This window comes from Dermacentor variabilis, chromosome 11 (genome assembly GCF_050947875.1).
Source record: "Dermacentor variabilis isolate Ectoservices chromosome 11, ASM5094787v1, whole genome shotgun sequence".
Classification (NCBI taxonomy): Eukaryota; Metazoa; Arthropoda; class Arachnida; order Ixodida; family Ixodidae; genus Dermacentor; species Dermacentor variabilis.
In genome coordinates this window covers 39,341,937-39,357,671 of record NC_134578.1, presented here as the reverse complement: position 1 = coordinate 39,357,671, position 15,735 = coordinate 39,341,937, and the positions used below count along the sequence as shown (strand labels likewise).

General features: G+C 43.8%; 1 protein-coding gene across 1 annotated transcript in view; it reads left to right on the top strand.

Annotated features, from left to right (window-relative positions):
• The first annotated feature begins 463 nt into the window (after nucleotides 1-463).
• LOC142564023 (5'-3' exonuclease PLD3-like) overlaps nucleotides 464-15,735 on the top strand; it is a 35,070-nt gene continuing 19,798 nt past the window's right edge. The window contains exons 1-8 of the mRNA XM_075674827.1: nucleotides 464-798; nucleotides 1,917-2,185; nucleotides 4,610-4,790; nucleotides 7,266-7,389; nucleotides 10,208-10,341; nucleotides 12,473-12,673; nucleotides 14,183-14,322; nucleotides 14,787-14,946. Coding sequence (XP_075530942.1) covers nucleotides 766-798; nucleotides 1,917-2,185; nucleotides 4,610-4,790; nucleotides 7,266-7,389; nucleotides 10,208-10,341; nucleotides 12,473-12,673; nucleotides 14,183-14,322; nucleotides 14,787-14,946 — 1,242 coding nt within the window. The 5' untranslated portion in view covers nucleotides 464-765. The remainder of the gene's footprint in view (nucleotides 799-1,916; nucleotides 2,186-4,609; nucleotides 4,791-7,265; nucleotides 7,390-10,207; nucleotides 10,342-12,472; nucleotides 12,674-14,182; nucleotides 14,323-14,786; nucleotides 14,947-15,735) is intronic.

The window sequence follows — 15,735 nt, the reverse complement described above, 5'->3', positions numbered from 1 at the left end:
TACATATATGTATGTGCGGAGCCGCATGACAACGCTGACACCGATACCGACAGCGAAAATTCGCCTGTAGTTTCCCTATAACTGCAATTGCAATAAATGTATCCGGCTGCAAGACGGCTACGAAAATCAACGAACGTAACGTAAAGACTCCTCTCCGCAGCTGAATCGGAACCAGTGTTGCGACATCTTTTTGGCAAATTTAGTTTTTGTTTTCCAAGGTTGAATTGACATTAGAGTAGTTACTTGTGAAATCTGCACAGAACGTAAGGTTGCGCGGTTCAATTGGAGAAGCGTAGAGCCCAGACATCTTCCGTCAAACACACTTCAAATTTGGCGGTTGTTACAATATGGCAAATGTCGCGCACCTAAATCCGAAAGCGAAACAAACCGGGTTTTTATTAGTTGTCCGTGGTCTCGCATATACAAATGTTTCGTTCCGTTTGCTATGCTCTTCGCTCTGCGGTAAACACTCGCGTTTGACTCGCTGGTCGCCTGATCGCTTGAATCGCGAGTCATATGTTCTGCGAATTCTCTCACATTTGAGAACGCGAGTCGCTTGAGCCATGCTTGAAACGTGTTACCGAGAAGTATGAACTGTGTGTGTGATGTCACCTGCTTAGTGTGCTAACGCTGCTCGTTTTAAGCCAGCTGTCAGCGCCTGTCCTGCGGACAATCGTGCTTTTGTCGTCAGCGCGCTTTGCCAGCGATAATTGTTTGCGGCACACATTTCAAGGTCTGTTGCTTTGCCTACAGTGCGCCCTCATCATGACCGTCCCGAAGCCTGACACACGCAAAAAGGTTTTGTCCTCTTTCGTTTTTAGACTCCGTGAAAGTATAAATGCCGTACTTCTAATCTGATGCTCGCTCTTCATGCTCGCTCTTCGTGTTTGTTTACTGGCAATGTCATACGCGTCTTGTTATGTGTCATTTCCATGAGTGTCACACCCGTACGTGGTACGGACACAATTGCCGCCGAAGGTAGCGGGCCTGTCGTGAAGCTGTGTTTGCGGAAAGTTGTCACTCGATGAACGATGGAGCAGTGAATATCGGCAGCTGTGTTACAATTATCACGGGAAAATTTTAAAAGTTTGCAGTAGTGCTTTTTTGACTGGTCTTAGCCCGTTTTGTTTCGTGGTGATAGTTAACTAACTTAATTACCGTTCATTTAACCGCTCAGTCAACCGTTCATATAACACGTAATCTTGCGTACCTAAGTTCACTGGCATAGCCGGCGCGGGGGAGGAGGGAGGGCATAGTGAGCACGTGATCAGCTCCCTCCCCCCCTTCCCCGACCGTTAAAAAAAAAAAATTATGGCTATGCCTCTGCCCAAGTTGTGTACAGTGGAAAACGTTCAACATGTTGCATGGCGATTGTGATGGTTCAGCAAATTGCAGATTTGTAAATGGTGCGCACCAAAATGCTTCAAGTGTTTTTCTTTGGTCGGTATTCCAACATCGCCATGATGCTACAATTAAGCTGTTTGCTAATATTACTAAGTCATTATCCTAACAACCACTTAGCAACACGGCAGTGTTAAAACAACATGAGAAGAGCAGCACAATGTTTTTGTTTAATGTGCTTTATTCAATGTTACTTATTATACTTGCTAGTCATTTTCTTTTTTAACAAAGTGCTTTATGGTGCACTCTTTGTTTCCCTTCAACATCCCAGCCGCGTGCAACAAAAGAAAAGGGGCAATGCTATTCAATTATCCAGTCGCATATTTGTGCATCAGGGTGTCCTTACACATGTTAACCAATAATTAGGTGATGCTGTTGTAGCAGCTGATGAGTGTCCATTACCCCCTGCATGCCTCTGTCCTTTGAACTGCCATGTCCTACGTGTATACTACAGGCAGTGCTTTTATGTTTATTACTGGAAGCCCATACCATCTGTTGCTGTTTGTTAATTTCAGACGGTCCTGGACAGTACTGGGAAGCTCGACTTTGGTGAGTTTGAGCTGCAGCTCTTTGACAGCCGCTACATGAACAAGCGGCCGCAGACATCCGACTCGATGAAGCTGGGAAGCTGGCTAAAGCCGTCGTGCATCCCGATCACTATCATCCTCCTGCTCATCGTCCTGGTAGTGCTCTTCCCACTCCTTGGTCACTCTCGGGATGGCGGCTTCGCTGCCCAGAGTGCCAGCAAGGATGGCAAAGCCATCAACTGCCTCGACACATGCTCGTAAGTTCATTTATTAGAGAGTTTTAGCGTGTCAAGTATTCCCCCAAGTGCGGGCGGTTTGGATGGATTGCCGGATGGGCGGTGGTGCAAACGTGAGCAGCCGGAGCGGTGCAGCCAACCTGTGGCGCAGAGCTCAACCAGGCAAACACAGGGCTAATAACGCAGTCGCCAAGTATATCCTACTTCGTCGCTGGTGCAACCTTCGGCAGCGGCATATTTATGAACACGATTACGCTGCTGTTGAAAATTTGTATCGGCAGCTAAGAAGAAGATATTCATGTTTGTCTGGTTGAGCTTTGTTTCACCAATGTGGTTGCTCATGTTTACGGCCCCGCTCATCCGGAAAACCGCCCTATCTTGCTGGATTACTGGACATGCTAGAATCATATATGCTACAATCATATCGATTATGGCAATACAATTGCACGGAACCTCTGCCAGCACTTAAAGTTCTTTATTTTTCCATGCATGTGCAATTCAAATGTGTACAGACCACAGGCTTGCTGGAAAAACTGAGTTTATTCATAACTCAGGCGCTCGAACTGAAATTCACAAGTGCACTGGAAAGTTCACAATACCATGTTTGGTCTGCAGTCCTCAATTTCAAGTACATTTATGGGCAGATAAGAAAATCAACTTTATCATGGGATACCTCGTTCGTGCACTTTCACTCAAGGCAGAAGTCACATAGCTGTGGCTTTTTGTTGAAGGCTAACAATCGCTTGCCACACAGAAAAAAAAAAAAGACAGAATTTACAGCAATTGAGGAGCCATACAATTTCTTTGTTCATGAAGGTGAGAGAAGTTGTGTTGTGCGTTATATGTGCAGCAGATTGTGCAATGACCTGGTGAAAATATCAAGTGAGTTGCCATGTGTGCAGTTAATTGTATGTGGCATGGATTGTAATAATCAAGATTGGGCAGGATGACAGGGATTTTTCTTTGGCAATGACAGCCGCAGAATACATCAGAATTACAACCTGCATTAAAGTGACATTCAGCTAGCATGTCTGGGGCAGTGTGTCCCTTGGCTGCATCATTTTGGTACTGCTCGGTACACCATTTGAAGTTAGTTACATTATTCCCCAATGCATGACATGCTTCAGTCATGGCACATTTATTTACTACTCACAAGTACTGTCATTCCAGGGGGAACTTTCATGCGAACCTGTTTACTTCTTGATTTGCACGTTGGCAACTGTGCCACGTGAACGTTGTCATGTTCGAACACCCCTGGAAGTATATGTCCCCACACCAGGAGCATATGGGATGGGTGGCCGTTTCATATGGCCCACATAACTGTTATGGGGGAAAAGGGTGCAGTTGAACAGCATTCCTTCAGTATGTAGTAGTTGTTGGTGACGCTAACCATTGCTTGCCAGGTCGTTTATTGCTTCTTTCACTTGCTTCTCGCCTACTCAAAAATAAAGGCACAATGCCCACTCAAAATATATGCCGCCGCAGAGCGTCTGTGGCTCATACGATAAGGCAAAGCTAATTGACTAAATGGGTAGGTTTCCTGCACACGGTTCTAGTGAAACAACTGGAGGAATGCTGAGCGGGGACGTCTAGGAAAGTGGTGTAACAGTTAATTTCTTCTTCAAATGTGAACCCAATAGACCATTTAGTTGTGGGGTTTGGTCAGCATAATGTTACACAGGGATGACAGAAAGGGAACAAAGACACCACTGTATGGCATCTCTGTGTAATGTTATGCTGGCCAAACCTATCGATATCCACTATCTAGCCCAGCAAAACGTTGTTGAATTGCATTTAAGGGATCCTGAAATGGTTGCAGGTTGGAGTGGCGAATCACGCAGAAGTTGTTTACATAACATAGAAAAACATTTGGAGGCCATTCAAAGGTAGTCAACTTTTGCTCTTGATGGCTTCCAGGGCCAGGATGGCACATGTCAGAGTTGGTGCTAATCATAGGCGGTGCGATTTGGTATATGCCAGTATTCACAGTGTCGTCTTGCGTAAATAACGTGATTTTGTTGCAACTTTGCTATGTCTAATAAAACATCATTTTAGTACTTCAGTTCATAACTACAGAACAACTTCAGTCTATAAAATGAGCAAGATGAGAAAAAGGTGAAAGCAGGAGCCAACGTTGCAACAAGTCCACTTGTCGAAACGTTGGCTCCTGCTTTCACCTTGTTCTTGTTTTGCTCATCGTCTTAACTTTCCATCTCCTGCCTTCCCTGTGTTTTCCCTTCAGTTTATATATATATGACCATTCTTCACAAATGTGCCTAATGTCATGCATGACATTTTTTACCTCTTCAGCATGGCTTATTCAGCACTGTATCAAGTGTATGCATTTTGTTGCTGTGCTGGATGCTGTCAGGCGTGGCAAGCAATGTTATGGCTTACTTTTCTTCTGTGGGAGCCCTTCTGTAGTATCAGCACACTTGCTTCCAGATTCACCCTCGTGGAAAGCATACCCGAGAACTTGACATTTCCTTCTGGATCACCGTCACATGTGAGCACCTATGAAGGCTGGAAGACACTGTTACAGCTTGCCACAACCGACATCAAAATAGCCTCCTTTTACTGGACTCTTCGTGGAAGTGACATATACCAAGACCCCTCTGCTTGGCAGGTGAGATACCAGTCACCGATCAATCATTCTGATTCCACGGAAGCCTCCTAAATGTTAGGATAATCAAGAGTCTGAAATAACGGGTCTCTCCAAAATTAAATGACTTTATACTCTCGGTGCACCCCCGTGCCCCCCCAAAAAGCTTGTCAGCATATTGCTTTCGCATGTATGCTTGCATGGGATTCGGTCTATCTGTATTTCGACCATTGTCATGCTGTCATTATGGACAAAAGTAAGGTCAATGTATGCACCAAGTGTGGTACACTGGCAACGTGAACACAGGTAGACTTTGTCGCAAAAGCTGGATGATCATAGGTTTCTTTGAAGCAATTGCTGTCTGGCACTTCCATCGCAACATTTCTGCCCTCATCTGCGCAGACTTCGAGGCCATAGTTGCACTATTACAGTCAAACCTCGCAATAACAAAATTGACGGGGAATGCGAAAAAATTTGCTTTCGTGAGAATTTCGTTGTTGCAAAAAGAGAGCACAGAGAGTTAATCCATCGCAGAACAAAACTTTACCGTCGAAATTCCATTAGCATACTTTGGCAAGCTTTGCTCGAGGATATAGAACCGCATTACCGACAGTACAAAGTGCACCGCATGCATCAATCAGCAGTGGCAGAACTGCCGTGAAGCAGTATTCTTGTTCGATTGCTTTCGGACATACGATCACTTCTGCGAGATTTTGCGTAAATCAGCGCCGGACACAGATTAACAGTGCATGCAGAAGCATTTCTCCAGCGCACGCGGTCGCCCGTAGGCACCGACGCTTCTGCTGCCGAGCGCAAAAGTGATTGCATCTTGTATACCCAAAGGCAAACGATCTCGATTATGGCCCCTTTGTGCAAATCTACGTCCGGCGCCGAATTTGCACGTGGTGCCTGTCGGGTGGCACCAAAACCAGCATTCTTGAAGCAAGGAATCCGTATTCCCGGACAATCGCTCAACCACAGCTCGATGCGTGGCACTCCATGCTGCAACCACCATCTCAAGCGCCATAAACAATTCCACGTCAGTGGGATGCGGATTTGCTTGTCTTTTTTTTTTTTTTTTTTGTTCCCTGCATTTTTCTCACCGAGGCGCACATTACACAACGTGTTGCTGTGATCGGTGATTGTTCGAAATGAGCATTCAGTTTGCATTCAGTTTCGCCTCACGTGATTGGCCTAAGCTGCACCGAATCGTCAGCTGTGGGGAACACAAACTAATTGCGTGTTTCGAGCAACGATCTCCGATCTCGCCTAGTAAGCGTGCAAAAACCGTCATCACACATCGGTAGCAACATGCGTGTCACTTCAAACGGGCGATCAATAAACAAGGTGGTGGCCATGACGTATTTCCAATGCACGCAATCGCTTCCGGCACTTGGTTGTTTTTGTAAACAAAAATGGCAGTGCCAACGCAAGTGTAATGTGGTGGTATTTTAGGCAATTTTAGTGCAAAGCAATCACATTTGAGCACATTTCGGAGCCTGCTAGCCCTACTCGAGTAGGTAATATGTGGGAGTACGTTCCGGCAAATTTCGTTGATGCGGGATTGTAGTATAATGACATATCATTGCCGAGAGTTGTAAAATGCATTGAATCCTATGGGTAATCGCCGGGGATACGAAAATATTTCATTGTCATGAGAATTCCGTTGTTGCTGGATTTCGTTAATGTGGGTTTTGACTGTTGAAGCATCTCAATGATTCAGAGCGACAATTTGTAGCAGGAACTAAAGAAGTCAGCTGAGACGATGTCATTATGAAACATGTAAAGGATCAAACACCAATCATGCGGTACACACACAAAAAACCACAAATGCTGCCTTTGCAACTTTGTGGCTTTACTTGTCTCATAGCTTGTATGCGGTCAGTGACTGCTGGATTAACTAGGCTTTGCTGCTTTCAGATATTAAGTGGCAATGGCAACATACCAGGCCAGAAACATTGCTTTCTTTGCTTGACTGAGTGGCTGAGTTAGCATGAGGTTGCGCAGACAAAGCCCAAATGATCAAATGGTGCAGTTTAGGGCATCCGAAACACATTACGCCTATGGGCCAGCAGCAGCTCCATGAACCTGTCCGTATAATTGAGCATGTCCAAATCATTGTTAAGAGCTATAATAAAGAAAAACTGTTCACTAATGCATGTTTGAGCTTGAAGCTACTACATTGAAATGTGCCAACGATTTTAGAAGTACTAAAGATTGAAAGGGATTGTCCAGGGACTTTAGATCCCCCTAAAAAAGATAACAGTATGAAAGGTGAATTGTCATCTTGTTGTAATGACTAATTGAGCATGGACGCAAAGCCATTGTTTGATGCACTATGTCCCGGGCATTTCGGAAGGGCCTTCATCAACTGCCCAACTTACTTTGAAATGGTATAATAAACTAGTGCAAACAATATATGGACACATGAAGTATAGCTATAGTTATTGTGGCTTGCAGTTGACAAATAAAGAAGTTATCATTTATGCTTTATTACAGGGGGAAGACATATTTAAGGAGATTGTCACAGCTGGCAAGAACCGGTCTATTAGCATCAAAATCGCTCAGAACTTGCCAAGCGAAAGGGAACCTAATCTGGACACGCAAGACTTCATTAAACAAGGTAAGTTTTACCTGTTAGGCACTGGAAAGTGAAGATTAGCAATACAGTTGAGCACACATGTAACATTATTCATGTGCCAAGAAAATTATATTGTTATAACCGATAATTGTTATAACCGCCTGTATGAAAAGAAGCAAAGAAGGGACAGACATCAAAACATTTTAATTAGACAGAAAGAAGTACCATCAAACTTCCTTAATACATTGTCGATTTAACAACACTTAAATGTAACAAGGAGTAGCCAGGGTGTCAAAAACTTTTGTGTGCGTTCTATTGTATTTTATACATACTACAATGTTTCCATGTCACGTCATTCATTATAACATTTCAATCTGCCTACTAGGTGCCTGTGCTGAAAGAAAAAAAAGAACAGTGAAATCCTGAAAAGGAAAAAGAAATCAGAGGACACCTAAGCACTTCTTATGAGTTGTGAATGTGAAAGCATTTATGTCCATTTGAATGAAGCTGGGTGGTCCTTTAGTTATGAAGTCCTTGCAGGCAATCTAGCACAATGAGACGCTTGGGGCATTTTGATTTGGCCTTACAGAGGCGCAGTTCGAACACAGGCGAGAGCTTGCACGGACATGGGACGGGCGGGTAACGTAGACTTCCGAGAGTAAGGGTTTTTTAGCATTGGTGGTGACACCCATTCCCTTCGGGCATCGCCCATCTTGCTACTGGGGCAGCAGGTATTTCCTTTTGCCCATTGTGCTCTGTCGAGATGCACTCAGTCTGTGGCATCACAACCAAGGGAACTCCATCGAGGCGCACTCAGGACGGGGCATTGAGGGCAATGGGAATTTAGGTGCCGTTCCACTGCTACAGACGCCAGCTTTTTCGTTCAATGAGCCCTTTGATGCTTTCGTATAAAAAAAATTAATAAATTTACGTGGAAACTCCTTTGGGAGTTGTCTAACTATGCATAAGCATTGGGCCACTTGGTCATCTCCATGCAGCCCGGTGTCATTATCGGGGTTATGAAACGGGATCCAACGAGTACAAACGACAGAGCTGCAGCGACATGAACTGCAGCAGACGGCAGCGCAGGGTGAATTGATGATTTAAGATAGCTACTGCAGCTGGCAGCGCCAGGTGTACTGATGATGTTTGATCATAATAAGCCGTTTCTGCTCCTTAGCAGCTTATCGATCCGTGTCGAACCCTTATGAACCGTGATCAACCATACTGCAGCAGCAGCTGCGATCTGCGATGGGGGCACAGGGCAGCAAGTGCTGATAGCTTCCTGGGGGCACGGGGGGGGGGGGGGGGTCGTAGTGCTGTGTTCTCGCTGCTTAGTACGCGTTGAAACTAAAGACAGCACGAAGGTGAATTTGCTCACTGTTGCAGGCCATATATTAAAAGCGATCGTCTTGCGTGACAGACGGACAGCTGGACAGTTTTTATCATTGGGTAAGCATAGAAATGCTTACGCATTTAAAATAATGCGAGCTGCCATGTACACCATGCGCCTTCGTCATGCCCACCTCTGTGCTGCACAGCTTCACTGCATGCCCAGCTTTGCAGCAGATTTTTGTTTGGACAAACTCAAAGGGGCTGTAGATATTTGCTTGTCATTAAAAAGTTATCCACAAATCTCAAGATCGACTTCTCTCATTGCACACAAGTATCTGTGATGCAAAACAATAAATAAAACTACCATAAAACAAAAAGGCAGATGTATAAGAAACTTTTAAAGGATTTACGAGATACAAGGTGTTGCTTTATGCACTCAAGCTTCAGAAATTGAATAATCGTTGCTTGCTGCCTCCGTGCAAACATGTGCACTGTCAGCAAAGCTGGCATTTCACCTAGCTTGCTGAGAAAGCCTTTGCAGATGTATGTATATCTGAGTGATTCATACATTAAAGATAGCAAAGCTGTGATAGGGACCATCGTTACAGTTCAGATATCTTGGTATGGCCACTACTAAGAGAATGATCATAATGGGAAGAAGAATGAATACACAGATTGCTTGAGCACCCCTTCTGTGTTTTTGAGTGATAAAAAGGTTGAATTTCTTAGAAAGTGATGTGACCATGCAAATCACATGTAGTCGCTGAAATGTATAAATACATTGGAATTCTGTTGATAAATTCCTCACTGTTAGATTTTCCCGGCATTTACGTTTTCGGGATCCCGACTTTAAGGCCATTGACTCCTATGTAGTGTTATGTTCCCATTTGATACATCGCCACTCTGATATTCCCGCATCTTATTGTCAGGTGAATGTGACCGCCACATAAATTTAGTGGTGCAGAGGCTGCTGTCGGTCCAGCTAAGCATGTCACGGCGCGATTGTAGTTTTTATTGGCTTTCTAAAGTGAGCTTTGCCAATCTACAGTAGTGTTGTGCAGTGAAGCATAATAAGAGTAGAAAGGAGTCACTGACACAGAACATGGTACATGTCCTTTAATTATACACATGCACAAAGCTGTTCCTGAGGTTGCTGTGATGATTTGTGACTTTCCTCACTCTTATGTTTTCCCAACTGTTATGAGTTTTTCCCCCGAGGTCTCTTGAAAAAAAAAAAAAACACAACAATTGGGTTCTACTGTAGCCATTTTCCTGAAATAAGATGCTGTTCGAAGTTTGCGCTTTGTCTTGTCTATTCTTTCATCTTCCCCGTGTATTTGTCCTATGAATATTTTCCTAGTAGTTGTATAAGACAGCTGCCACAAGCCCCAGAAGTAAATTCATGACAAGTGTACTGTTCTCCGAAAAGATTGGCATTTGAGTATTCATCTTTGCACTCAAGCTATTTCAAACCTTGTACCAACTTATTAACTCTAATGCAGCATGAAACCACTGGTGTTTTCAGGTGTCGCAAGTGTGAGGAGTGTTGACTTCGACCACCTCATGGGCGCCGGTGTACTTCACACTAAATTTTGGATAGTGGACAACAAACACATCTATGTGGGCAGTGCCAACATGGACTGGAGGTCCCTGACTCAGGTTAGTATGGGCCAAGTTGCTGGAGAAAGCTATGTTATGTTTGTGTGCGAACCCCCACATGTGAGTCAGTTGAGACACTTAAAAACTGCTAAGTATATGGAACACCTTAAACTACCTGAATTTCAATTTTGTGTAAGCTCAGTAAGTTTTCGTTAGAGGATCTGGCTGCAATGGTAGTGCAATCCATAAAGCAAGCTAATTCAATCCAGTTAGCTGTATTAAGCATTCGTGGTAGTCAAAAACCTTAGTTGTCTTCTTTGAAGCCTTTAAAAACCCCTAAATTTAATAATTATATTTAAGGTATTTGAATCTCACTTTTAGCTAAGCTTAGCCAATATTTATTTGACATACAGATGGAGAGATAGCACATTTCATAATTAACCCAGTTCAGTTTAGTTCGAACCTTTACTGGCTGATGGCAGGTGAGAAATTTATTAGTTGTGGTTTGCTTGCTAAGCTAATTTCATTTACTCTTCTAGGTTGCACGCAGTGAAAGCAAGTTTGCTTTTTGGGTGTTTTAAACTTTTAAAAATACTTGTGTGTGTGTGTATTATGTGCTTGAAAATTTTAAAGACTGCTTTTTTAATTATCTGCGAAGCAGGTAATAAGAGAGGCGCTGTGCACATGACCGTCCGCACGTCGGCTGACGCACGGCCGTGGCACCGGCCTTGTGCACAGCACCGCTTTATTCGCAATTCTACACCCTCGCCGCAAACGCACCTTCGGTACGTTGCCACACCCACCTGCATTGCCCCCTCTCCCCTTCAGAAGAACTCTACCTGTACATACTGTGCCGAGGAAAGCATGCACCATCTTGAAAAAGACAAGTCCACTTGTCGAAACATTGGCTCCCACTTTTACTTTGTTCTCGTTTTGCTCCTCGTCCAGAAACAAGAGTGGGGTATGAAATTGAACGAAATCTGTAAAGACACACTTGTATCTACTAAAAAACAAATGTAACAAGAATTATGAGATATGCAAAATGTATTGCTGTCTAACAGGCATTACCTCCAGAAAATCAAAATTTTTTATTGAACATGTCTTTCATTGCAAAAATTTAACTGCGAGCACTACAGTTGGGCATGCCATGTGGCAAAGCAGTTCCTCAATGTAGAACATAGAGAAATGCTGCATGTCTTGCAGTAAACTCTTATTTTCTGCTCGGTTTTTCTGTTGTTGTAGCATTTCTTGCTGTTTTGATAAGTCTCCATCTTGGCAGACTCTCAAGCACTCCAAACAACAACAAAGACGGGCTGAAGCAAGAGGTGAAACTAACTGGGCTGCTGCCCCCAATATTCTGTGCTGGTCTTGCGTCGCCGTTGCTCTCAGAGTCAAAGTCTGACGAAAAGGCAGCATCGTCAGACTAGCCGCTGTTCAATCCATCGATAAAATCAGTCGCAGACACGGCAGAATCACAAGATCTGTGATCTTTCGAAGCGCACAAGCCGCACTTCCGGAGGCGGTCAATTTTGCTTTCTGCTTTGACGATCACGAAACTTTGGAGCACATTCAAAAATCACCGCCAAGCGGGGAAAAACCAAACTGCTTAAGAAACAGAGATAGAGTTCTCCTTCTTCACGTCCAATGGTGCAGTGCATCCGTGAGCGGTGCGGAAGGTCTTGAAAGCGGCGTTTCAAACCAACAGTAGTTTGCTAACGATGCCTAATGGGTGTGGTAAGGAAAGAGCTAATTAGTGAGTCTCTTTAATCATCCACTTGGACATTGCGATTCATCATGCAAGTAATATCTGCCTGTTCAGATAATCCAACTCAACAGGCAGAATTGCGCTATGTGCTCCATGTGATTGTTTTGTTTCTGTATAGTAAAAAACCTAAACATGGTATATATACAAAGGTGATTAAATTGAAATAAATTTTGTTGTTTTATGTGCCAAAAATGATCAGATTATGAGGCCCATCATAGTGGGAGACTCTAGATCAGCATTCATCATGTATAGTTCACAACACGCAAGCATTTTTTTACATTTTGGCCCCATCAAAATGTGGCTGCCGTGTTTCGAAATGAACCCATGGCCTCAAGCTTAGCATCGCAGTCTCATATCCACTGAGAAACTGCAATGGGTTTCCACACACGGAAGGTTTCATCTTTGCCTCTCTCTGCTCCTTCAAAGGTGAAGGAGCTCGGTGCGCTGATCTTGAACTGCGGATGCCTCGCCAAGGACTTGGACAAGGTCTTCCAGGTCTACTGGGACCTGGGCGTCCCGAACGCTACGGTCCCTGCCCACTGGCCTGCGGAGCTCAGCACCAACATCAATGTGGAGACGCCCGCCGATGTAGATTTCAATGGCACGGCAACGCGGACCTACTTTTCGGTGAGCTGCAGGGCAGTATTCGTGGTGTTCAAGCAGGGAAACCTTCAGGCTCATGGCAGACCACAGTACAAGGCATTTGTCGAGTGTGTAGTACGTGCGCTTGGTTTGTCTTTGTGGCAGTTCTGTAATATGTTGCGTCATTAATGGCTAGTCACGTATGGTCGAATTTCCATATAATGAACCCTGACACAATGAATATAACTAGTCTGAAATGTTTCTTGCCGGTATCGGCACGTAGGATTATGGGCTTATAACGAATATCAAACGTAACAAAGGTACCTTCGTGGCAGGTGCAACTAGGCCACAATGACGAAAGGTGGGCAAATGCCCTCATTTTTGTAATATGCTCATAGTCAAAGGGCAAAGTAGACGCCAGTTTCTTGCTACTCACACTCAGTTCTGAAGTCGTAACGTGCACCCCTAAATAGAATAATTAGTGTCACTTTTCATTAGCTAACGAAACACTATAGTTTGTCGTGCTAGCAATGCCTGTCTTTTCAAGTTGACCGCTTGAAGACGAGAAATTTCAATGCTTGCAACGTTTGCTTGCTTTGTTTTGGAGGATCAACCAAGAACCAAAAAAATTCTGTATAAGTGCGACCCCCCCTCCCTCCTTGGCATGGTAGTGTTGGAAAAAATTCAGAGGGGAGGTGGGGGAGGCGGCTTTTTTGGGCTTTCACTGGTGGGGCACTTGCTTGGAATATTACGGTATTCTTCAAGACGTTGATATGTTGGTTGCAACCTAGGTATGAGCATTTCCTTTTTTTTTTCTTGCTTCTTTTTCAAGAAAAACAAAAAGTAAACCACTTTGATGTTATGGCGGACCAGAACAGTGGCTCTCACAAAAGATAGGATGGTTATTGTATTAATTTTGCTAGCCTAACTATTTTCGTCACATGTTCGTGTATGAAAAGTGCAGCACGGTAGTTTGTAATGTCCACATGCTTAAAGGGACACTAGAGAAAAAAACACTGCATCAGTTTAAATTGATAATGCATTCTTTCAAAACTATTTTCATGAATGTTGGGGTATTAGCTTGATTACTGGAAGAGTGCACTGAACTTCAAAGTTGTATTTTTTTTATGTCTCATCGACACTCCTGCGGCAATGCATCAGAGTGACGCCATGGACTTGGACTTGGAGTATTTTGGCCATTGTGGCTTACTGAAATGTCCTTGAAACTTGATAAGTTAATTCTTTAACTCTCTTAGTATACATTGTAGACCTCCTGCCCTGACGATAATGTCACAAGGCTTGAGCCGAAGCCGTCAAAACCTGTGACATCGTGGCGAGCTGGCACGAGAATTGCAAGGCTTTGTCGCTTTCAATCTTTTATTCTTTCCTCTTTCCTGGCTTACCAAGCACTGTCTTCTCTTGGGTAGAGTGGCTTCCTTAGTGTTGCAGAAGGGTAATTTACTAAAACACGTCAAATAATTTTTCTATTTAGTGTCCCTTTTAGTGCACCTGTCAAAGATACGCACATAACCTAACATTAACACACTTATGCAGAGTTCTCCGCCAGCCTTCTGTCCAGACGGCCGTACCGTGGACATCGACAGCATCTTGGACGTGATCGCGAGTGCTGAAAAGTTCATCCACATCGCAGTCATGGATTACATGCCCGTTACACTCTATGAAAAAGAAGCAAAGTAAGTTCCAAGTCTACTCCATCCCCTATTTTGCATTGCATTCTCTTGCGGCGGTTGTTCTCACTTCTGGGCTACTCATAGGGTTCAGAACATTTTCATTGTTTTGTGAAATTGTGATTTCCACAGTGATGGTATGCTTAGTTCAATTGTATTCCACCTCAATACAGCAAATTATAGATATCAAGCAGTAAATTTAATTCATGGCTGAGAGTGAATATCAGATTTAAACAAAGGTATTTTTGTATTGTGTGTAACTTTAGTGAAGTTCAACTGTAATGTATACGTTCAGTTCAGCAACGTGTTATTTCTCGTGTGCCATGTCAAGCATTGATTGATTACAAGTACTTGTCAAATTATCAATATGTACATACGCTATCAGTCTGGTAACATTTAAGCAGCAACGTCTGCTCTCATTGGACTGCTTAAATTAAGTCTGTGTGTGACAAGCTCTTGTTGGGACACAGGTTCTGGCCCCGTATCGACGATGCCCTCCGGGCGGCCGCCATTGAGCGAGGCATCGAGGTTCACCTTCTTATCAGCAAGTGGAACCACACCCACCATGCCATGTTCAACTACCTCCGCTCCCTGTCGGTACTGCGGTCACATCGAGTGAACATCAATGTCGTAAGTTGAAAAGTTAGGCTTTCCTAGAACTTTGTATGCGCTGTGTTACAGATGTTCTTGTCAGGTGAAATGCACCTTCAAGAAAAGAGAATTTAATGGCAGTGCGGATCTGCATCGCTGGGAAGCTGTACTGCAGCTTCAGAGAAATTGGCCCTAAATTCTGAATTTTCTTGATGACACTTCGTTTGTAGCTGAACTCCTCAGTTTGCCGGTGCAGATAACATGTACAAGAATATGCTACATTAGAACACCTCTGACACATTCCTCATTCCTGTGTTTCCACAGGTAAAATGTCACTAAAGTCCAGCCCCAGAAAAGGGCGCAGAGACACGTATGTATTAGAGTACCTTTTAATACATCATTGTTGCCGCGACGTTTTCACATGATAAGCTGCAACTTTGGTGTATAATTAAAAGAATAATAATTGTGTACCATCCATAATGAAAAAATTGAAAAGAAAAATGTCAACCGTGCTAGACGCTCTAGCTGTACACCTCTGACCATCACTAACGTGCCTGTTTAATGTGCCATGGTCATGGCAGAAATTCCCAAAATTTCGGATTCCTTACAGTGCATTGTTCAATATTTGGGCTCTTCCTGCGTGACGGCCTGCCAATCTGGCCACAGAATCGGGCAAAAATAGCGTCATTTTTGTTTTAATATGTTGCTGGCTTCGTTGTCGGTCGTGTCCCAGGTGCCTCCACGATACCGAAACTAGTGAAGCCTAGACGATCCAATAGTTGCCAACTGACCTCAAACAGCAAGACAAGCCAAGTCAAGCCACTAAGT